Raw genomic sequence first — 22,204 nt, 5'->3', positions numbered from 1 at the left:
AGCCTGTCTGAAGTTCAGAGAACTTCATATCTGACTCTGTATAGTAACTTTTTGTTATACTCATTGCAATCATTTGGCCCATGAAACACTCCTACTCTCATTTTTGTTTTCCCAGTGCTTATTTCATGCCAAAGTGATTCAGCATAGCACTCGCCACCCAAATCAAATTAGATGTGCTGTCTTAGACTCTAAGCAATTCTTAATTCCCCATTATTCATTTTTACTCACCATATTCAAATTTTACATCCCTTTATTGTGAGTGAACCATGCACCATGTTTCCACCCAAGTAAACGTGCAGCTAGTTTTGCTCTTAGTAACCATAATGCAACCCATGTATTTGCTTGTCTCATGGGGGATGCCCAGCATACCTTGTAATCCAACACTGCTTTCCACGTCTAAACAGAAGTAGTGCAAGAATCACTTTCTCTCTGCCTACAGCTGCTGCTGCTGCTGCTAATAAATTTGCAGCCTAAAAAAATTACTTGAGGAATATACATTCCCATATTTGAGCATCTCTAGTCAAATCATTTACATCACTCATTATGTAAGAAAATAGATTTACTTCTTAATTCACTCATATAGTTTTGGGAATACTATTAATACTTATCTATAAGAAAATCAGGCATCATCAGTGAGTTCAGAGTGGCACAAGTGTTAACACTTATACTAATACATCTAACTGATCAACAATTAGGTTACTGACTGCAATAACCCACAGTAACAAACAGAAGTCAGATCTGAAGATGGAATTCTGCAATCAAAGTACTTCTTGTACATGAGGTAAGAAAATCAAAAGACAATACTCCATAAAATTAAAGACACCTTCAATACTGTACAGTATATATCCTCATCAGCCAGAACCATATAACAAGAAAGTTTCAAGAAAGTCCAAAGTTTCAAACCCCAAGTCTTTTTCGATCTTCACAATGTCTTCGGCAATTGTCTGAATTTGCGATTCAAAACCAGTGAAATCATTTGCCAAATGGGGCAAAACATGCTGCCAAACAGAACGCATGTTGTTGGCAGTGATTTCTAGCCAAGATGCAGATATATTTTCGATCACATTCCTGATGTTATAATTTTTCCAAAATATTTGTAAAATGATGATTCCACTTCTGTTGAAGCTTCAATCGCTTGGAAAAAGTTCACCGTAGATAATACACCTTAAATGTAGCAATTACACCTTGATCCATGTGTTGTAAGAGAGATGTTGTGTTAGGTGGAAGAAAGCATATTTTTATATTTTCATTGAAATCAGAAATTTCAGGTGGATGGCCTGGTGCATTGTCTAAAAGCAACAAAATTTTGAACTCCATCCCTTTGTCTTTGCAGTAGCATTCAACCATCAGACAAAAGTAATTTGTGAACCATTCTGTAAATAATTCTCTTGTAATCCATGCTTTCTTATTGGATCACCAAATTACGGGTAATGTGCTTTTTACGCAACCTTTTAGAGCTCTTGGGTTTTCTGCTCTGCTCTCACAAACAAATTTAAAATCCATAGATTAGTTTCCACCCAACAAAAGTATTAAATGATCTTTTGATGCTTTTATATCTAGGTTGGGCCTTTTCATTTTCAGTTAAAAAAGTTCACGAGGGCATTTTTTTCCAGAACAGTCCAATTCCGTCGACGTTGAAAATTTGTTTGTCCTTGTAGCCTCCTTCCTCAATGATGTCTTTCAATTCACTGGGAAATCTTGCAGCAGTGTCTTTGTTTGCACTTGCACTTTCACCTGAGATACAAACATTGTGAAGCCCAACACAGTTTTTAAATAGAAAAAATCAACCACGATTGACTGTAAATATTTCTTTAGTCTCCTCCTCTTCATTTTCTTCTTTTTTCCTTCAGAGTGTTATAAAGGCTCATGGCTTTCACCTGAATGATGTTTTGACTCTAAGGAATTCTCTTTTGATCACAATCTTCAATCCATATCAATAAAAGATGTTCCATATTAATCAATAGCAACCTTCTTTACTTAGTTATCACTTTCATCATGTAAGATGCTGTAGAAATTCCCTTATTTATACAGATCCTTCTTTCAAATAATCATTCACACTGATGTTTCATTCATTCCATTTTCACATGCGATTTTAACATATGATGCACCATCTTCATGGCGCTTGATAATACAAAGTTTTTTTTCTAATGTAAGCCATTTACATTTAGTAGTTCCACCGCTTTCATTACATTTCCTTTTTTGACCGTTTCATATTTAAAGGGGTAAAAAATAAATTGTGAAATAAAAAGTTTGAAAATCTATTACCTTGTAGCGTCAGGATGGAACACTGAACACTGTTGACGTCGACTGCCTGAGGAGAGCTATTGGCACACGTGCATGTGAAACAATAGAGTTGGCACTGCAGCATACCTAAGCTACGACAATGCAGCATATATGTGGAGTACATGTCTTGAATGCCGACCGGGCTAGCCGAGTGGGTAAAGTACCTGCCCGGCAACCCAAGGTCGCGGGTTCGATTCCAGCCTCGGGCTTGGATCAAAGTACTGCAAAAACCTTGGGAGGTGCAATATGGCCATAGAAGCCGATGCGCCAACAACTACCAAATCAAAAAAAAAAAAAAAAACATGTCTTGGCTATTACTGTAAATTTTTGACTTAAACTTAGTCATAAAGTTTATTACTTCCTCTGAAACCTAATAAATTTATTATAAGTTAAGATACAAAAATATAAACAACCAGGAGCTTTCAGAGCAATTGAACATTATAGTCATAAAACACTAAACTTTATGACTATTATGGTACCCAATACCAAAGGCCTTGTCGCGGACTTAAACTTAATTGAAAACTGTGTTATAGTGAAACCCGTGCTGTTTGAAGCACTGCTAAGCGAGATATTGCTGTAGTTAAAAACAAATTTACATTTTAAAACTGAAAAATTATTTCAATCATTTTTTCAAATAAATCTGAGCCTATAAAGCTCAATCAAATGATTAAACTTTAAAACATAAACAATGCACATTGATAAAATTTGGTTATTCAATAAACATGTGTTTGATAGTTAAAATGGTGTCAGTGCTTGCTCACATAGAAGGGGCATCAGCCCCTAGAGTTGAGTAGAACAATCTTGCAGAGACTATATTCTCATAGTTCAATTACATGTTTAATCTGGTATAATTTGTTTGAAGCCTACCCAAGCCATGAATTGGGAAAATATTTTTCTCATATTACTTGCCGGTAATCTTTATAGAAGAATGTAAGGCAAGGGGCTATCAGGGTCATGGCTGATTTGGTTGTGCCATTATCCATATCATTTCCTCTGATCCCACTGCAAATGGGGATCCAGCAGAAGTAAATATCAAAATCTGATCTAAGAAGATAATTTGGTGTCTGCTGTATCCAGACAGGATTTAAGAGGATTACATCATCATCGATAAGGCTTGTGATGAACTTAGAGAATCAGTATACAGGGTGTTTAAAAAATGATGGTCAGTAATTTAAAGGTGAAAAGTACAAACTAAAATAAGCAAAAAAGTCCCAGTGAACATCGGGATGCAAATGAACCATTTTGGAGATAATGCACATTTTCTGTTAAGATCCGCCAACGACTATGGGAGCACTCTGGGAGGGTAGTCTGTATTGCTGAGACCTTGTACATGCTGGATATGGTAGGGGTACAGTAACTGGCAATGTAAAATTTGCCACACACTGCTATGACTCAGTACATGTTCTTGCAGAGAAACCCTCCTTGTCAAAATTCCTGGATTTTGTTCTATTCTTTCTAACACCCTTTCCTCAACATCAGGTGTTATGCTTCTGAGCCTACTTGCTCATACTCCATGTGCAAAGCACCCATGTTCTCTAAGGTGTTGATCTATCCTGATGAATGGGCGCCTGTTGGGCTGCCTTCGGCGGGGAAATGCTTCTTGGTACAAACGTGCAGCCTCAAGTGCACTGCTGTTGGCTTTACCATACATGAAGTGCATGTCCGCATACTCTTCGTTGCTGTAACCTCTTTCAATGTTGACTACCCTTTGACAAGTACTAGTATGCCAGTTACATCTCAGAGCATTGATAAAGGGGAAAAGGAGAGAATGAGTATAACCTAACCTAAACAAACAAGTCAGTGGTGGATCCCAACTAGAAATGTGCAATATCTCGAAAATGATTCACTTAAGGACCCATGTTTACTAGGCTTTTTTTGCATATTGTAGTCTGTACAGTTCACCTTTAAATTATTGACCATCACTTTTGAAACATCCTGTATATAATACATTTTTACTGGAGGCAGGTTTGTATGTGATCAAGGTTAGCTTTACTTTGAACATGCAATTCTGCAGTGCATCTACTGCACTCAGGGGAAAACTGCACAGATATTGTAATGTCTGGAAAGACAGCTGCAGATCCCAGACATTTTTCTGACTTCAAGCCATCTCTATAAACTGGCAAGGAGTAAAAATTTTCAGCATTGGGTGCTGAATACAGCTGCAGGTAGACTGATGGAGTAATAGATTTTTTTCAGTTTTTAAGACGGAAGATGTATTCTGGTGCATGAGCATGTCGGGATGGAAGGAGTTGCCTTGATGATGGGGCATCATGCTTACTATGATATACAGATTTATGAGGAGCCCTTGCATATGGGTACCATTCAGTATTAGTATCCTCCAAGGCTATCTATTCGGTATTCGTATCCAAGACTATCCATTTGGTATTCGTACGAATACCGAATGTATAGTCTGACAGGTGTTATAATGATTTTCCTAATGTGGGTAGGAAACAGACATCCTCATGGGGTAGTCTGGGGGATTAAAATTTTAAAGTATAGTGTAGAGCCAACTGTTTCCATCAAAGTGATGTTGGTTCACTTACTTCCATATACAGGTTCTGGAAAGGAGCTGTTCAAAAAGCTCCAGTAGAAATATGAATTGACTGATTGTGGATGGAATCCTCAAAGTACACTGTTTTAGGTCACACAAGTGGACGATAGAGGCATAATAAGGTGCATCATGAAACAGAAGGGAGAGAGAGAGAGAGAGAGAGAGAGAGAGAGAGAGAGAGAGAGGATGTGGAATATTCAACTTCTCAGGTACTTTGTACATATTTGATATACAGTGAAACTTCCCTTTAACGGACAGCCATGGGGAACGAGAATTTGTCTGTTAGAGAGAAGTGTCCGCTAACAAGAAGTCTGAGGGAGAAAAAAAAAAAAGAAAGAAAGAAAAATAGTTAAACGTTTAATGTAAAATTAAATTAAATTATACACAGATTTTGCACGATATTTTTGTAAATAATATACATACAATTTTGCTATGTATATTATGACTTTATCTTAAGAAAAATACATACAGTAATCACTTATTTTCTTCTGCACCTTCTTCCGGCTGATAATTTTGTTTTCGACATTTGTTTGGAGTGAAGAAACCATCGAAAGTCCTTCAGTATCTTCTTCAGCGGCGAAAAACATTTTTAAACGATTGATTTGTATGCGCGCTTCTTCTATTTTCATTGGTGGTTCGTCGTTAATATGTTCTTCAACAGAATGACCTCCTTCCATTTCTTTAGCATTAGCATTAGTAGAGGCATTTGATGCAAGAAAGCAAGCTTATGCAGCATCAGCCAAAAAAAAAAAAAAAAAAAAAAAACCACTCCCACTTCACCCCTCTGTTCGTTCAAAATACCTGTCCAGCTGAGCCTTAAACTTATTTAGGCTATCAACTTCCACGACAAGGGATGGAAGTCTGTTCCACCAACCAACCACTCGCTGGCTAAAGGCAAATTTCCGCACGTCTATCCTACATCTGTCTTTCCTCAATTTGAATTTATGCCCTCTCAGGTGATTATTCTTAGCGAGAGGAAGAATCCCATCAGCATTGAGCATGCTCAAACCATTCAATGCTTTATACACCTCTATCAGATCACCTCGCTGGTGCCTAGTCTCCAGACACTGTAATTTGCAAATCTTAAGCCTTTCTTCGTAAGAGCATCCCCTTTGTTCCATTCACTAATCTTGTTGCCCTTCTCTGTACTCGTTCCAGCAGCTCTACATCCTTCTTGAAATGAGGCCTCCAGGCCTGTATACAGTACTCTAGGTGTGGCCTGACCATTGCTTTATACAAGGGAATAATCACCTCCTTATCCCTGCTAGAAAAATTCCTATATATCATTGACAATACACCATGAGCTACTCTTGCAGCCCGTCTGCACTGCTCAGAGAACTTCATATCTGCCTGCACAACCACCCCCAGGTCCCTTTCATTCTCTACCACTGTCAGTGTAATACCACAGAGTTGATACGTTGCTCTGGGTTTGCTGTTTCCCATGTGTAGTACTTTACATTTGTCAATGTTAAACTTCATTTGCCACCTCTCAGCCCATCTGCTCAACCTTTCCAGATCCTGTTGCAGCAGCATAGTGTCAGTAGTGTCCTTGACAACCCTGCCTACCTTTGTATCGTCTACAAACTTCGACATTAAGCTTGATATACCATCATCAATATCATTTATGAATACAGAAAACAATAATGGACCCAACACTGAGCCCTGAGGGACTCCACTAATAACATTAGTCCACGACGAGCAGTGTCCATTGATTACCACTCTCTGTATTCTCCCCCTCAGCCACCCCTTTACCCACAGCAGCAATTTGCCTCCAATGTTACACTGCTCCAATTTGTGCAGCAGTCTTCCATGTGCAACAGTATCAAAAGCCTTTCTAAGATCCAAGTATATAATATCAAAGTTATTCCCTGCATCCAGTTCCTTTGTGACTGCATCATAGTATCCAATCAAATTGGTCAGGCAAGACTTCCCATTAACAAAACCATGCTGTGTCCGAGCTATAACTGAAGTCTTGTCTAAATGATCCTGCAGTGCTTCTTTAACTAGTGCCTCCATTAATTTTCCTGGAACAGAACTTAAACTCACAGGTCTATAATTGCTTGTGTCAGCTTTTGATCCTCCTTTGTGAATTGGGGTCACATTTGCACATCTCCAGTCTATGGGTACCTCCCCTGAGTCCAAGGAAGCTCTCATAATTATAGCTAAGGGTTTGCTTACTTCCTTTGCTGCCTCCTTTAATATAACTGGATAGATCCCATCCACCCCAGGTGCCTTTCTTGTGTTTATCTTCAACAATTTCTCCTCCACTTTACTCTCAGTTATTACAAGATTCTCTAGCTTACTGCTAGAGTTGAATACACCTCTGGCATTCCCCTCGATAAATAACTCCTCATGTGTGAATGTCGATGCAAAATATTCATTTAGTTTGTTAGCTACCTGAGCAGGATCATCAACAGTTGACCCATCGATATCAAGTGAACCAATCTGATTCATCCCCTTCCTTCTAGAGTTTACATAAGTAAAGAACTCTTTGCTGTTTTTTTTTGCATCCCTTGCCAAAGATTTCTCGTAATCTGCCTTCGCCTGCCTAACCTCCTTTATAACTTGGTTACAGATCAACTTGTATCTATCATAGGCTTCTGTGTCATGTGTTAATTTGTATGTATCCCATGCATGTTTCTTCTCTGCCATATGCCTCATCAGTTCATCTGACATCCATTTAGGCCTAAACCGTGAACAATATTTCTTAGTTGGTATGTAAAGTCTAGTAGCTTCCAAGATAAGTTCTTTGAATGCTTCCCATTTTGCATTTACTGTTGGTAACATCATCAGTTGGTCCCACTGTATAGAATTTAAATACTGTCTCAGTCCATCGTAGTCGCCTTTACGAAAGCAATAACCCTTCCCTTTACCCCTAATGGTAGTTACCTCTTTGAGTAAATCCCACTTCAGCACACTGTGATCACTGCCACCTAGTGGTTCATTTATCTGCAGATTCTTAATGCATGAAGAATCACTGCTGATAATCAAATCAAGAGTATTCCTCCCTCTAGTTGCCTCCCGAACATGCTGATGTAGAAAACAATCATCCAATAAATCCACAAAAGCCTTGCTAGTGTGTGAGTGACCAGCCCACAAATTCCAGTCAATATCTGGGAAATTAAAATCTCCCATTATAAGACACTCTGATTTACTGGCCCACTCTATTTCCCTGTACAGTTTCTTATTATACTCATCAGAGTCATTAGGCCTATAGCACACTCCTACTCTCAATTTTGATCTCCCAATGCTTATGTCACACCAAACTGACTCAACACTGCACTGTCCAGCGATGTCCACTGGCTTCACTTCCTTGGATTTTATGTATTTCTTAACTAATAGCATAACCCCTCCTCCCTTCCTATCCAGTTTATCTTTTCTGTAGACGTTGTACTCCCCAAATTCCAGTTCTGCATTCCTTATATCTGTGTGACACCAAGTCTCTGATATTCCAACAATATCTGCCTTTGATGTTTTGAGCAATACCTCAAATTCATCAAATTTATTTACTAAACTCCTAGCATTGGTGTACAAGCAAGTATACATGCACCTATTTCTATTCTTAGCTACCCTAACACAACCTATGTGTTTACTTGTACCGCAATGACTCCCAGCAGTCTCTGAAATATCCTGAATCTTGTTTTTCAGGCTTCTGCTCATTCCAATAGAAGCAGTGCAAGAATCTCTTTCACCTCTGCCAGTGGCTACTGTTAATCTATTTTCTTTGTATCCCCCCAAGCTAGCAGTTTTCCGACCCACCTAACACTGCCTCGATAGCATCAGCAAATATTCTTGCACCCTTTCTATTTAAGTGTATCCCATCCCTGTAGAAGCAATCCCTCCTGTTAACAAGTACAGTCCAGGCTGAAAAAAATTCTACCCCTTGAGCCTTGCACAATCTTTCCAGGGCCGAATTGATTGACAAGGCTCTCATCATATACTCTCTCCTATCGTGTCTGGGCAGAATTGCAGACACTTTCAAATTCAAATTCAAATTTCAAATTCTTCATCCTCATGAGGAACTTCTTGAAAAATATCAGTGATAATGTCATTGATATCTAGAGCACCATCTTCTGTAGTGAGGTTCAAGTCTATATCTTTGTAGCCAGGGTCACTTGTAGCAGAAGTATCGTACATTATCAATAGATGTTGAAGTTCCTGTTCTTCTTGGTGCTCCACATTGCTGTTCACAACTTCAATTTTTGCGTTTGAGAAGCCAGACTTTACAAAACAGTTCACGACAGTTTGTTTTCTAATTGCATTTACTGAAGAGGAAATCCACTGAATCGCATCTAGGATGCTGAGTTTCTTTGCAAGGTCACTCGAACATGTTACATCGTTCGTGTTTCAATGAGATGTCTTAAAACACGTTTTCTGTAGTGAAGTTTAAAATTTTTTATTATCCCTTGATCCAAGGGCTGACACTCTGCAGATATGTTTGGTGGCAGAAAAACGATTTGAATGTTGGACAATTCAATGTGCAGGTGAGATGCAGCATTATCCATGAAAAGAATAATTTTTCTGTTTTGACAAATCACGTTTTGGTTAAAGTGACTTATCCATTCGCTCATGATATCTCGTGTCATCCACGCTTTTTCATTAGACTTCCAGTCAACATTCAAAAGATTCAACTTTATGCCCTTGAAACAACGAGGATTTTGTGGTTTTCCTATAACAACAGGTTGTTCAAAGTCTCCCAGCATATTTGTACACAATAGTACAGTCAAGCGTTCCTTAGAAATTTTTCCGCCCTGGCACTTTTCGTTTTTTAGACTCTTTGTTTTTTCAGGAAGAGCTTTAAAAAACAACCCTGTTTCTTCACAGTTGTAAATATCCTTAGATTCAAAATCAAGACATAAATCTTCCAATTTGATAGTCCACTCTGTTACAACCCCAGTATCAACAGATCCACCTTCACCACTTACACGGTTTTCCAAGAAATTTTATGCCGAGTTTTGAACTTGTCTAGCCATCCCACAGAAGCTTTGAACTCATTTACTCCCATAGATTTCGCAACCTCCAAAACCTTTTCCCTAATAATAGGCCCATTAATGGGAATTTTTTTAGCACGTGCGCGACAAAACCACTCATACGTAACATTGTCAATTTGAAGTCCAACAGTTTTCGGGAATGATTTTTGAACCTGATCATTTCCATGTTGCCAAAATTGTTTGAGCAGTTCATTTTTTTTCTTTAGGATGTCGCTTACCTGCGCCTTCCCGATTTTGAATTTTGCAGCGAGATTGCGAACACTATTTTTTTGCCGATCATACGCATTAATGAGTTCGACTTTATCTTTTAAAGTTAAATGTTTACGAGAAGACATTATGCACTTCACATGACACTGAACAAAACTGAAAACTGAAACTCAAAAGATGAAAGGCCGACCAAATCCCCCCCCCCTCTGCACACACCGAATTCATCAGAAGTTTTACACGTGCCTCAAAATTCTTGAAAAAAGGTTTAGAACCGCGACGTAAACCTTGATAAAATGCAGAGAATCGGAAATAGAAAATAAACACACGATTGAGGCAATATGTGGAAGAAATGTTCCTAGAAAAAGGGCCGTGAGCTCGCCCGCTGTCCATTATGGGGAGATCAAATTAAGTGCTAATCTAAACGAAACACTGCAGATTGCCTGTCCACGTCCGTTACAGAGAATGTCCGCTAGACAGAAGCTGAAAACACGTTAAAACCAATAGAGAAGAGTTGGGGAATTTGAAGATGTCTGTTAAAGAGAGGTGTCCGTTAGGAGAAGTTTCACTGTATATGCTGAAGAAAAGTTATCTTTTTATCAAACACAAGCCCCAAAAATCTGGCCTCAAGTATTACTGGAATAGCACGTTGTTCCAGAGACTGAGGTGATGGCATAAATATAACATTGATAGTTGTAAATTAGTAGCACAGTTAAACCACTGATAGAGGAAGCTACATAAAGGATTACCACTGATAGAGGAAGCTACATAAAGGATTACCACTGATAAAGGAAGCTACATAAAGGATTACCACTGATAGAGGAAGCTACATAAAGCATTGTATGGAGATTTTATCATGCACACATTTGTTCATACTGACCATCCAGTATGAACAAATGTTTTACCTGATCTGCAGCATTACTTGGATGCACCCAAGTACTGCTGTGGATCGGGTACATCCTGAACTAATGATTTGGAGATAGGTTCTGATGTTGCAGATAGATGATGGGTTCAAGAACAATAGCATTGTTATATACTAGGCAAGCACTGCATGAAGATGATTTTTAGCCCACTCTGAATATATGTCATCTTCTTTGGTAAGCATACTTCCTAAATTTTAATCTAACCGAAAGCTATGGGATAACTTGGAAAATTAAAAAAGTGACAACACTAAATTAATGAATATGGAAAACTTATAAAACCTGTAAAGGGCTTAGCATTACCGGAAATATTTATGCCCACTTATATTAATCACTGTCAACAAGAATCATGGCTTGTTTGTTTGTTTGTTATTTGGAGCATTAGCAACTAAGGCTATATTGCTCCGGGATATGCAGTGGTCATTCCCTGACCTTTCCACATTCTCTGTTATTTGGTGGTCACGGGCTCGAACCCCCGGTCTAATCAAGAAGCGTGTGCTACGCACTGCTGCTCCTGCCCACCTGGCTACGGAGGCGCCCCCATCAACAAGAATCACAGCCATCAATGCTGAAGGATAACTACCTTGCTTATTAAGGTATTCTCTACAATAACACATCATCTATATAGAAAAAACAGAATACTTACATGAATATAAGTTAAATAAGACAAACAACTTTCTTTATCTGTTTCTAATGTCATTTTTTTCTGAAGAGAGAAGACAGGAGTATTTTTATTGAAAAAATATCCTCTTGGAGTATTTATATTCCTCAATTTAATGGAATCAACCTCAAGGACTACTGACACATCTATAAGAAATTTTATTTTAATATCTAGTGAATTTCTATAATAGTAAAGTAAATATATAAATATATGCATATATATATATATATATATCTGAATTTTAATTTTCTACCACATTAATTTAATAAGCTTTCACTCCTTCCACACTTGTATTACATTTCACATTACACTTTTGCAAATTTGTATTTATTTTAATTTACATTATTAACTTTATTTTTACCCTGCATAAGGACAACCTTGTCTACTAGTATTACGATAAAGGACACATATTTGCTTCCTCCCTTTTTTCTAATACTACAGACAAGTTTGGAAATGCAGTGCCTGATACATGGTCAGGAGTAGTCCCCTGATGAATTTCCTGACTTATGTATCATTTTTCATCTACTGTATTCAGATTTTGCATATTTACCATCCCCTGATTCGACCTCTTGCTAAAATTGCCCTCCTATATCTGAATATAGTAGATGAAAAAATGATACATAATAATAATAAATAACAAATAATAAATATTTGTTATTTATTATTATTATTTTATTTTATTTTTTTGCTTCCTCAGTCCCAATTCATTTCTTCTTTCACCTGTTTAACCACTACAATACTTCCACTTTTGACTATCCCTTAAACTTCTCTTAGTTCAGGCACCATGTGTACTTTTAATTTCCATTTTCACAGACCCTTTATCTATTTTACAAACCTCACATTATTTATATACTTTTGCTTCCTTTTCTGCTGCACTGTGCGTTTTGGAGTATTAGACATACTATAACCTTTGCTTTTTTCCCTTCTTAATAGTTCTATATTACTACTATATATATGTGTGTGTGTGTGTGTGTGTGTGTGTGTGTGTGTGTGTGTGTGTGTGTGTGTGTGTGTGTGTGTGTGTGTGTGTGTGTGTGTGTGTTTTTTTATGAGAACCCCAAACACGAGAGGTATTAGAACCTATAGTACTTAGTACCGTGCTTGGGTTGGAGGTTGAGAAGACGAAAGAAGATATTTGTTGATATTGGACTTGAACTTCTGTAGATTGTAGTTTTCAGGAAATACGTATGAAGGAAGGTTGTTCCAGAAAACGGCAGTTGAATGAATAAATGAGGAAGATGAAAAGTTGGTTCTGTGGGTTTGAAGTTGGACAGTAAATGGATGTTGGCTGGTGGCAGCATGTGTTCGGACTGTTTTGAAAGAGAGAGCGGGAATTATAGAAGCCAATTCAGAAGAACAGTGCCCATGGAAATATCTGTAGAAGAGGCATGCAGCAGAAACAGTACGTCTATGAGAAAGCGAGTGGAGAGACTCTGTTAGAGATGAATCATTAATTAACCTAACTGCCCTCTTCTGAATAGAATCAAGAAGCCTGAGAGAGGTTTTGGGGGCAGCGCCCCAAATGTGGGAACAATATTCCATGGCAGGGCGGATTTGCGATTTATACAGAGTGAGCAGCTGTTTGGAAGAAAAGTAACGCCGAGAGCGAAAGAGAAAACCAAGTTTTTTAGATGCAGAGGAAGCAATATTTGTAATGTGCTTGTGCCAAGAGAGATTAGAAGTCAGGGTAATCCCCAAAAGAGATATATCCTTTTGCCTAGAAATTGGAGTGTCACTAAAGATAAGCATAGGAGCAGAAGAATCCTTTTTGCGAGATATAAGACAAGACTGAGTTTTAGAAGGGTTGAAATCAACTAAGTTGTCTTTGCCCCACTGGAGAATTATCTGAAGATCGGCATTTAAGGAATTGGTAGCAGATTTTCGAGAAGTTGAAGCTGATTGAGCAGGGCAAGGTTTCTCAAAATGGAAAGTTGAATGCAATGTGCTATCATCGGCAAAACTATGGATAGGATTTCCAGTCAATGGAAGAAGGTCATTGATATACAAGAGGAAAAGAGTGGGGGAAAGAACTGAACCTTGGGGGACACCGGCATTAGTGGAGAAGTTAGAAGACAGAGAGCCATCTACCATCACCCTCAGTGAGCGATCAGAGAGAAAACTGGATAACCAATTACTAAAAACAGTTGGCAAACCATTAGATGGAAGCTTGTTTAGAAGACCTTTATGCCAAACACGATCGAAAGCCTTTGAGATGTCAAGAGCAACTGCTTGTGTTTCACCGAACCTTTCCATTGAAGAAGTCCATAAATGGGTAACATAAGCCAGAATATCACCAGTGGATAGACACCGACGGAATCCATACTGGCGATCGTTGATCAGACGGAAGGTTTCTAGGTAGTTTAAGAGTTGGCGGTTAATTGATTTCTCCATTACTTTAGAAAGAGTAGAAGTAATTGCAATGGGACGATAATTGGATGGGAGGGATTTGTCACCCTTTTTAGGAACTGGCTGGATATGAGCAAATTTCCAAGCAGAAGGAAAAACACCTTTGGAATAAGAAAGTGAAAAAAGGCGGCAAAGAATAGGAGTAAGTTCAGGAGCACAGATTTTGAGAACAAGTGGAGAAATACCATCAGGACCTGGAGCTTTCTTAGCATCAAGATTCATCAAAATCCTTCTGATATCCTTTTGACGGAAGACCACAGGAGGCATTGAATGGAGCGTGTTAGGAATGGTGGGAGGTGTTTTACCAAGGTCATTAATACATGAGCTGGAAGAAAAATGGGATGCTAGCAGGTCAGCTTTATCCTTGGCTGAAGTGACAACAGAACCATCTGGACAGAGGTGGGAGCAAAAGTTGCGGCCAATAGCTTTGGCAAGAGACCAGAATGCTCGGCTACCATTAGGGCAAGAAGCAAGTTTTCTACTCTTAGCCTGTTCAAACTCTAGTTTGGACTGATTAATAACTGCTTTACAATTGTTGCGAGCTTTGGTGGAAGCAGAAAATGAAACTGAAGAATTAGAAACAAGCCAATTACGATATGCAACGTTCTTCTCTTGGACAGCTTTAGCACATTTATTGGAAAACCAAGGTTTAGATAAAGGACGAGATTTTAAAGTGGAGCGTGGGATAAAGGATTCCATTCCTACAAGAATAATTTCACTGACTCTATCTGAGCAAACGTTGACATCAGAAGTTTTGAAACAGTAATCAGACCAAGGAAAAGAAGAAAAGAAGTCTCGCAGGTCATCCCATTTTGCATTCTTGTAATGCCAAACAATACGAGGTTGGGAATAGCCATGAGATAAAGGTTCCATTGGAGAAGAGACAATCACCAAGTTGTGATCTGAAGTGCCTAAAGGACCTCTCACTTCAACCTTGTACTTAGAAGGGTTGTTTGTGAGAAAAAGATCAAGAGTATTGGCTGTATGATTAGGATTGTCCGGTATTCTTGTAGGTAAATGAACAATCTATGCTAGGTCATTAGTAATTGCAAAAGCCTCAGCATCTCGACCTGCTGGGTCGGTGTGACTAGAAAACGGAAGCTAGCTGGAGTTGTGAACGTTAAAATCACCAAGGAAAATTACCTCACTGTTAGGAAAGTTGGACTGGAGAAAGTCAAGTTGCAAAGAGAGGAAGTCAAAGAGCTCCAAGTGATTAGTGGAGTTGGGAGAACGGTAGAGACAACAGATGAATTTTACACAATGAGGTAGAGAAATTTTAAGCCAGAGAAGATCAAAGAGAGGAGATTCCAAATTGCCAAGTCTCTGACAGGGAATATCAGAACGGACATATGCACAAGTACCACCTTTGAGGTGAAAGGAATCATACAGCAAATAATTTGGCCATCTGAGATGAGCAGTAGTTGAATCAACTGATAACTGAGATTCAGTCAGAAAAAGTACATGGGGTTTGGAAGACTGCAAGTGGAAATGGACATCGTTGAGATTGGAATTGAGACCACGTATATTTGTGAAATGAATTAGGAAGTCCTTGGGAGGTTTAGATCTTTTCGCAGATAAGCTTGCTCTATTATTTTGACAATTCATGGTGTATTCAATAGTAAGAAAAGTGGGTGGGACATGCTGTATGAAGTAATGAAATTTTTGGATATGGCGTACATGTGGTAAGAATATACCCAGATCCTTGATATAACGTGGCCTCGATAATGCTCCCCGCATACACACTACTCGGACTCCCTCCAGTCACTCCCTCCCTCCAGCAAGATTATACACTAGCTGATCCGGAAGCCTCCTAGAGAGTTACCAATAGGTTTGGTCCGGTGTACTATCTAGCGGCCGGCCTGCGAACACCGTTTTAGAGCTGTACCCTCGAAATGTAAGGAATATTGGATCTCGCCACGACATTCATCATAACCTCAAAAATCATCAATCATACTGCATGATGGAAGAGAGTGTGTGTGTGTGTGTCTTATACTCTTGATGTAGAAGCAGAATTTAATATAACATCAATATGAATTAGTAAAGGCTACATGGTGAAGGGAAGCCTATGGCTTATGCTGCACCAGCCGAAAAAAATAAATAAATAAAAAAAATAAATAACTAATAAAAGAAAAGGAAATAGACAACCTATGCATTCCCCTCCTTCAGTAAGTAATTATCCAGCTGACCTTTGAATTTTCTCAAACTGTCTGCCTCTACCACCCATGTTGGTAACTTATCCAGTAATTTATAACTTGCTGGCTAAAATAAAACTTTCTGCAATCCAGACTAAACATATCCCCCGTAACTTGAATTTAGGGCCGCTAGTTCTAGAATCATTTATAACAGGGGTGGCCAACAAGTTGATTGCGATCTACCAGTCGATTACGGCATTAATTTCGGTCAATCATGACAAATTTTAAATTTATATAAAAAATAGATTAGTTAAAATCTAAATGTTATTGTTGCATAATAATACAAATATTATTATTACAAATCTATTGAATTACCTGAAAATTCAAGCAATTACCTTGTAGAGAACATAGTGTATGTGTCGAACTCTTATTTAGCTTACTCAATATTAATAACTGGACAGTACTTATATGTTACTTTAATAATATTTGACTTAAAATGAATACTACGAAAAAGAGTAAAATGTATCATTTTCATCAAGAGTGGAAACTAGAATACTTTTTTTTGTAATGATAAAATAAAAATGCTGTTGTTTAATTTGCAATGCTTCCGTGGAACGCTATACCAGAAAAAGGAAATTTAGAAAGACTTCAACGCACTCCATGGTAAATACCAATTGGATTTTCGGCCTAAGAGTGACCTTAGAAAATATAAAAAAGAACTTAATTCCAGATTATTCGCACAACAAAATTTTTTTCGTGACACCTAACTTACAATCCAAAGCAGAAACTGTAACGTCATTTAAAATGAGTCATCTTCTTGCAAAAAAAATGCAAACCATTTTCTGATGGTCAATTCATCAAAGACGCATTTTTAGAAATAAGAGATTCTCTTTTTGAAAATTTTAAGAACAAAAATGAAATTAAAAGTACTCTTAAAGATCTGAAGTTATCTCGAAATATTGCAATGTGGCGTAAAAATGTGAGCGAACAATTATTATTATTATTAGCTATATGGTGCAATGAAGACTGAGGCTTATGCTGCACCAGCCAAAAAAAAAAATTCCCGAGTTACCCTGACTGAGAGAGAGAGAGTCAAAAGTCGAAGGGAATCACCAAGAAAGAATAGAATGATGATATCCAGCTCAGGACCCTGGATGTGCCAAGCCCATACTCACCAGATGTGAGCCCCTAAGGTTAATTGCGTGCTCGTTGCTAATTGTGTCCTTTTCTTTACAACTGAATGAATCTACAGGTGTCAGTGATACAGCTTGTTTTTATTCATATGGTTTTCGACGATTCTACCACTAGAGAACAACTGCTGGGTATGGTTTCATTAAAAGAAAGAACTAGAGGCCTTTATATTTTTAACTCATTCAAAAATTTTATTGAAAAAAAAAAAAAAAAACTATTAAGCTCATATCAATAACAATATATGGAGCCAAAGCAACGACGGGGCATCTTAATGGATTCATCACATTGTGCCAAAAGGATGATGAATTCCCAGATTTTTTGAGCTACCACTGTATCATCCACCAACAAGTGTTAGCCAGCAAAAGATTAAATACTAAAAATGTTATGGACATAGCTTTCAAAATCGTGAATTCCATCAGAGGACAATCTCTTCAAAGGAGACTTTTCAAAATGCAACTCGATGAAAAAGAACCAGATCTGATTTTACATAAAGATGTGAATTTGCTGAATGAAATAAAAAAAAATTTGTTGATCAAAGGGGAGATGATTATCAGCAGCTACAAGATGTGGAGTGGTTGTGTGATTTGGCTATTTTGGCAGATTTTACCAGTAAATTAAGTGATCTGAATTTGGAATTACAAGGAAAAAATAAAAGTGCGGGTGACATGATTAGTAGCATTTCTGCATATAAATATAAATTTTTGGCAATGGCCAAGGATCTCAAAGAAAAAAAAATTCGATCATTTTGCAAATATGCAAGATCATCTGCAAAAATATCCCGTTTTTGAATTTATTAGTGTGAAATATGTTTCTGAAATTAAGAAAGTTGTGGATGATTTTTAAACCAGATTTGGTGATTTTAAAACAATTGACATTGTTCAATATATTTCTTATCCATTTAATGTCGACTTAGATATGAAACAAATTGCAGAAAAAATCTGAGATTTTTCACATGGAGAAAATATTACTTGAAAAAATGAAATTATTACATTGCGAAACGATATCTTCCTAAAAGCCAGATCATCAAAAGAAGACTTTTGATGATATGTTGGCCGAGAAAAGTACACTTATGTCAAAAATACAGTGAACTTTTAAATTCCTGTTTTGGTTCCATCGGCCTTTTCGTATTTCAAACAAACAAAGACGAAGAATCGCTCTACTCTTACGGACTTGCATACTGAAGATTCTTTATGGTTGGCCTTATCACAGTATATCACAGATTTTGAAAGCTTGGCAGATGACAGGAAGACACAAATAATTTGCATAAATTAAAATTTTAAATACATATGAATTTAAAATAAGAATTCTGAATTGTACTGAATTTTAAAATTTATAAACAGCATTTTTCAATATATGTTGATTAACTTTTTTAACCATGTGCAATGAAATTCTTGAGATGGTACATCGCAGCACATTTTGAAGAAAAAAAGTAGATTGCATCACAAATTAATTTGGCCACCCCTGATTTATAACAATGAAAATTTCATTCTCATTCATTTTACTTATGCCTTTCAGAGCCTTAAACACCTCAATCAAGTCTCCTCTAAGGTGCCTAGTTTCCAAGCTCTGCAGCCCACATATTCAAAATCTTAATTCATAAGGACGACCTTTTCCCAATCTCACCAGGCAAAGCTCTATGTCTTTTTTTAAGTGCGATCATCACACATGAACACAGTATTCCAAGTATGGTCTAATAATACCCTTATATATTGAGATTTGGGAACGAGATTAGCTCAGTGTGGCCGGAGTTTTTATGGTTCCAGCTAATAGAGAAGTTTTTCTTAAATTTTTACCATTTTATTGACTAATTGGCGTATTAATTTATTTTCTAGAAGTAGCTTTATATTCCTAGTTAAGTAGTAAAATAATAAGAGGAGTTTACCTCAATATATTATGTAGAACACTTCCGTATGATACCCTCCAGAAATTAAAACGGAAAAAACGAAAAAATCGACAACTTACCGGTACATTAGAGTAAAATATAAATAATTAAATAATCAATTTAACACAATCGAAATCAATTTAAAACAATTAAAAATCAAATTAATGTAATTAAAAATATTCAAAACGATTTTCCTTCCTGAAGCTAACAACGCTTTTCGACCGTATGTCGTGATCACAGGAAAAAACAATTAAAAATCAAATTAATGTAATTAAAAATATTCAAAACGATTTTCCTTCCTGACGCTAACAACGCTTTTCGACCGTATGTCGTGATCACAGGAATGAAAATTACCGAATCGGGTTAAACCTGAAACTTAAATAGTGATTATTTGTCTTCGCGCATGCCCGTAAAGGTCCACGCATCGGAGATCAAATATGGCTGCCGAACATTAACAGAATTCTCATGTAATTTAATTTCAACGGTTTCTGCAATTAATAGTTGCATATAATTACGTTGAACATTAAGTATTTTGGCCTTGTTAAATAAAAAAGTGTGTTTTTCGTTAATGGCATGAAAGGCTAATTCTGATGCTGCTGAACGAGTAGCACGAACTGAGGCTTCATGTTGATTTACACGAATATTAAGAGAATTTTATTTTATTTTATTTTGAACTTAGAAATTTTGTGTGTTATTACTTAGTTTGCAACTTGCCGCCATTGAGTAGTATCGATACAGAATAGCATTATGTATATCTCGAACTTGACAGCGTAAGGCATAATGTAAAACTAGACAGCATAATACATAGCACTGTAGTAGAAATCTGTAAGCTTAGTATAGTATTCATAATTGATCAATTCAATTTATAAATCCTTTTAATTTATATTGTTAATCAATTTTGTGATTAAAGTTATTGTTTCGAAATGTAAAAAATCGAAAATTTACAGTACCCTGTAATGTTAAAAATTTCACCTACTTCTATGCTGTAATTTTGTTTTTCTTTTTGATGGGAATTTTTATCAAACTGAATAGTTATTCATTAATAACACAGATGCTAACTTTATGTATATCTCAAACTTGATAGCAAAAGGCATAAGGTAAAACCAGACAGCGCAATACGTAGGAATCTGTTAGCTTAGCATAGTATTGGCAATTAATCAATTAAATTTATAAATCCTTTTAATTTTTATTGTTAACTAAAGTGCATTTAAATGGAAATCATGCCCCAGACTAGAGCAGCAAAGCAACTTGTGTAAAGTAGAGAAAGTGCTGTGTTTCACAGGAGAACTGTAGGGGATGATTCTCCAACACATCACAGGCTAATAAAAATGTGCAAAATTTGAATACAACATGATCTACCCATGGAGGATGTCTTTGTGCATGCTACGTGCAGAGAATTTGAAGAAATTAGTTGCCAACTCAGCGTTCTAATGGGTATCTATGACAGCTTGAAGAGTTGGGTGGATGCCCTCGAAGCAATTAAAATGGGGCCACATCAAGTTCTCAGTGGCCCAACTCAATGCCAGAGCACACTCTTAGCACCAGGCAACACAGCAGCAACCTTCAGGGCAGAATGCACTGGTCACACAGGAGCTAGTTAATGATGGTGACTCAATTTTCAGGGAAATGGGAAATATATTGTGCAAAAAGGATAGGTGGAATAGGACCAGGGTATGTCTGCCAGGGGCAAAAGTTGATGACATTGTAGAGCAGATATCATCTTTTAAGGGCACAAAGGTTGATAACATTGTACCATTTGGCACTAATGATATTAAATGTAGGAGATCTGTGGATTTACTAAGCAGGTACAGGTCAATGCTGAAAAAAAGTTGTGAGTTAGGGTTAAATTTGAAAGTGTCTCCAATCCTGCCCAGACACGATGGAGAGAGTACATTATGCTGAAAGCCTTGTTAATCAATTCGGCCCTGGAGAGACTGTGCAAGACTCATTTTTTCTCAGCGTAGTTTGTTAACAGGAAAGGTTGCTTCTACTGGGATGGGACACACTTAAATAGAAGGGGTGCAAGAATATTTGCTGAGGCTATCGAAGCAAAGTTAGGTGAGTCAAAAACTGCTAGCTTGGGGAGAATCACAGACTGATAGATTAACAGTAGACGCAGGCAGAGGTGGAAATGATTCTTGCACTGCATCTATTGGAATGAGCAGCAGCCCAGAAAGGCAGTGGTGGGGATTTCAGGAAGTGCTGGGGATTATGAAACAAGTAAATACATGGGCTATGTTAGAGTAACAAGAGTAAGAACAGGTGCATGTATACTTGCATGTACACCAATGCTAGGAGTATAGTAAACAAATTTGATGAATTTGCGGGTTAAGACATCCGGGGGGGGTTATTGTTATTTGGTTTTTAGGAGCATTAGCAACTAAGGCCATATTGCTCCGGGAATATGCGGTGTTCATTCCCTGACCTTTCCGCATTATCCGTATTTGGTGGTGATGGGCTTGAACCCCGGTCTAATCAAGAAGCGTGTGTTACGCACTGCTGCTCCTTCCCACCTGGCTATGGAGGCGCCTAAGGGGGGGGGATATTCTTGGGATATCACAGATGTAGTGCCACTCAGATATAAGGGATGCAGAATTAGCATTTAGGGAGTACAGTGTGTAGAGAAAGGATAGACAGGATAGGAAGGGATGAGAGGTTATGTTGTTTGTTTGTTATTTGGTTTTTAGGAGCATTAGCAACTAAGAAAAGACCATATTGCTCCAGGGATATGCAGCAGTCATTCCTTGACCTTTCTGCATCCTCCGTATTTAGTGGTCAAGGGCTTGAACCAGGGTCTAATCAAGAAGCGTGTGCTATGCACTGCTGCTCCTACCCACCTGGCTACGGAGGCGCCGGATGAGAGGTTATGCTGTTAGTTAAGAAACACATAAAATCTAAGGAAGCGCATCCAGTTGACATAGATGGAAAGTGCAATGTTGAGTCAGTTTCGTGTGGCATAACCAGTGGGAAATCAAAAATGAGG

General features: G+C 37.7%; 1 protein-coding gene across 1 annotated transcript in view; it reads right to left on the bottom strand.

Moving 5' to 3' along the window:
• Nucleotides 1–22,204, bottom strand: part of LOC150091194 (integrin alpha-9-like) — a 504,992-nt gene that overhangs the window by 287,825 nt on the left and 194,963 nt on the right. The window contains exon 8 of the mRNA XM_090389511.1: nt 11,596–11,756. Coding sequence (XP_090245637.1) covers nt 11,596–11,756 — 161 coding nt within the window. The remainder of the gene's footprint in view (nt 1–11,595; nt 11,757–22,204) is intronic.

This window comes from Mastigoproctus giganteus, chromosome 1 (assembly GCF_048544385.1).
Source record: "Mastigoproctus giganteus isolate SK-2022 chromosome 1, ASM4854438v1, whole genome shotgun sequence".
NCBI classification, from domain to species: Eukaryota; Metazoa; Arthropoda; class Arachnida; order Uropygi; family Thelyphonidae; genus Mastigoproctus; species Mastigoproctus giganteus.
Note: the sequence above shows the minus strand (reverse complement) of the source record. Positions and strands in the feature narration are given on the sequence as shown.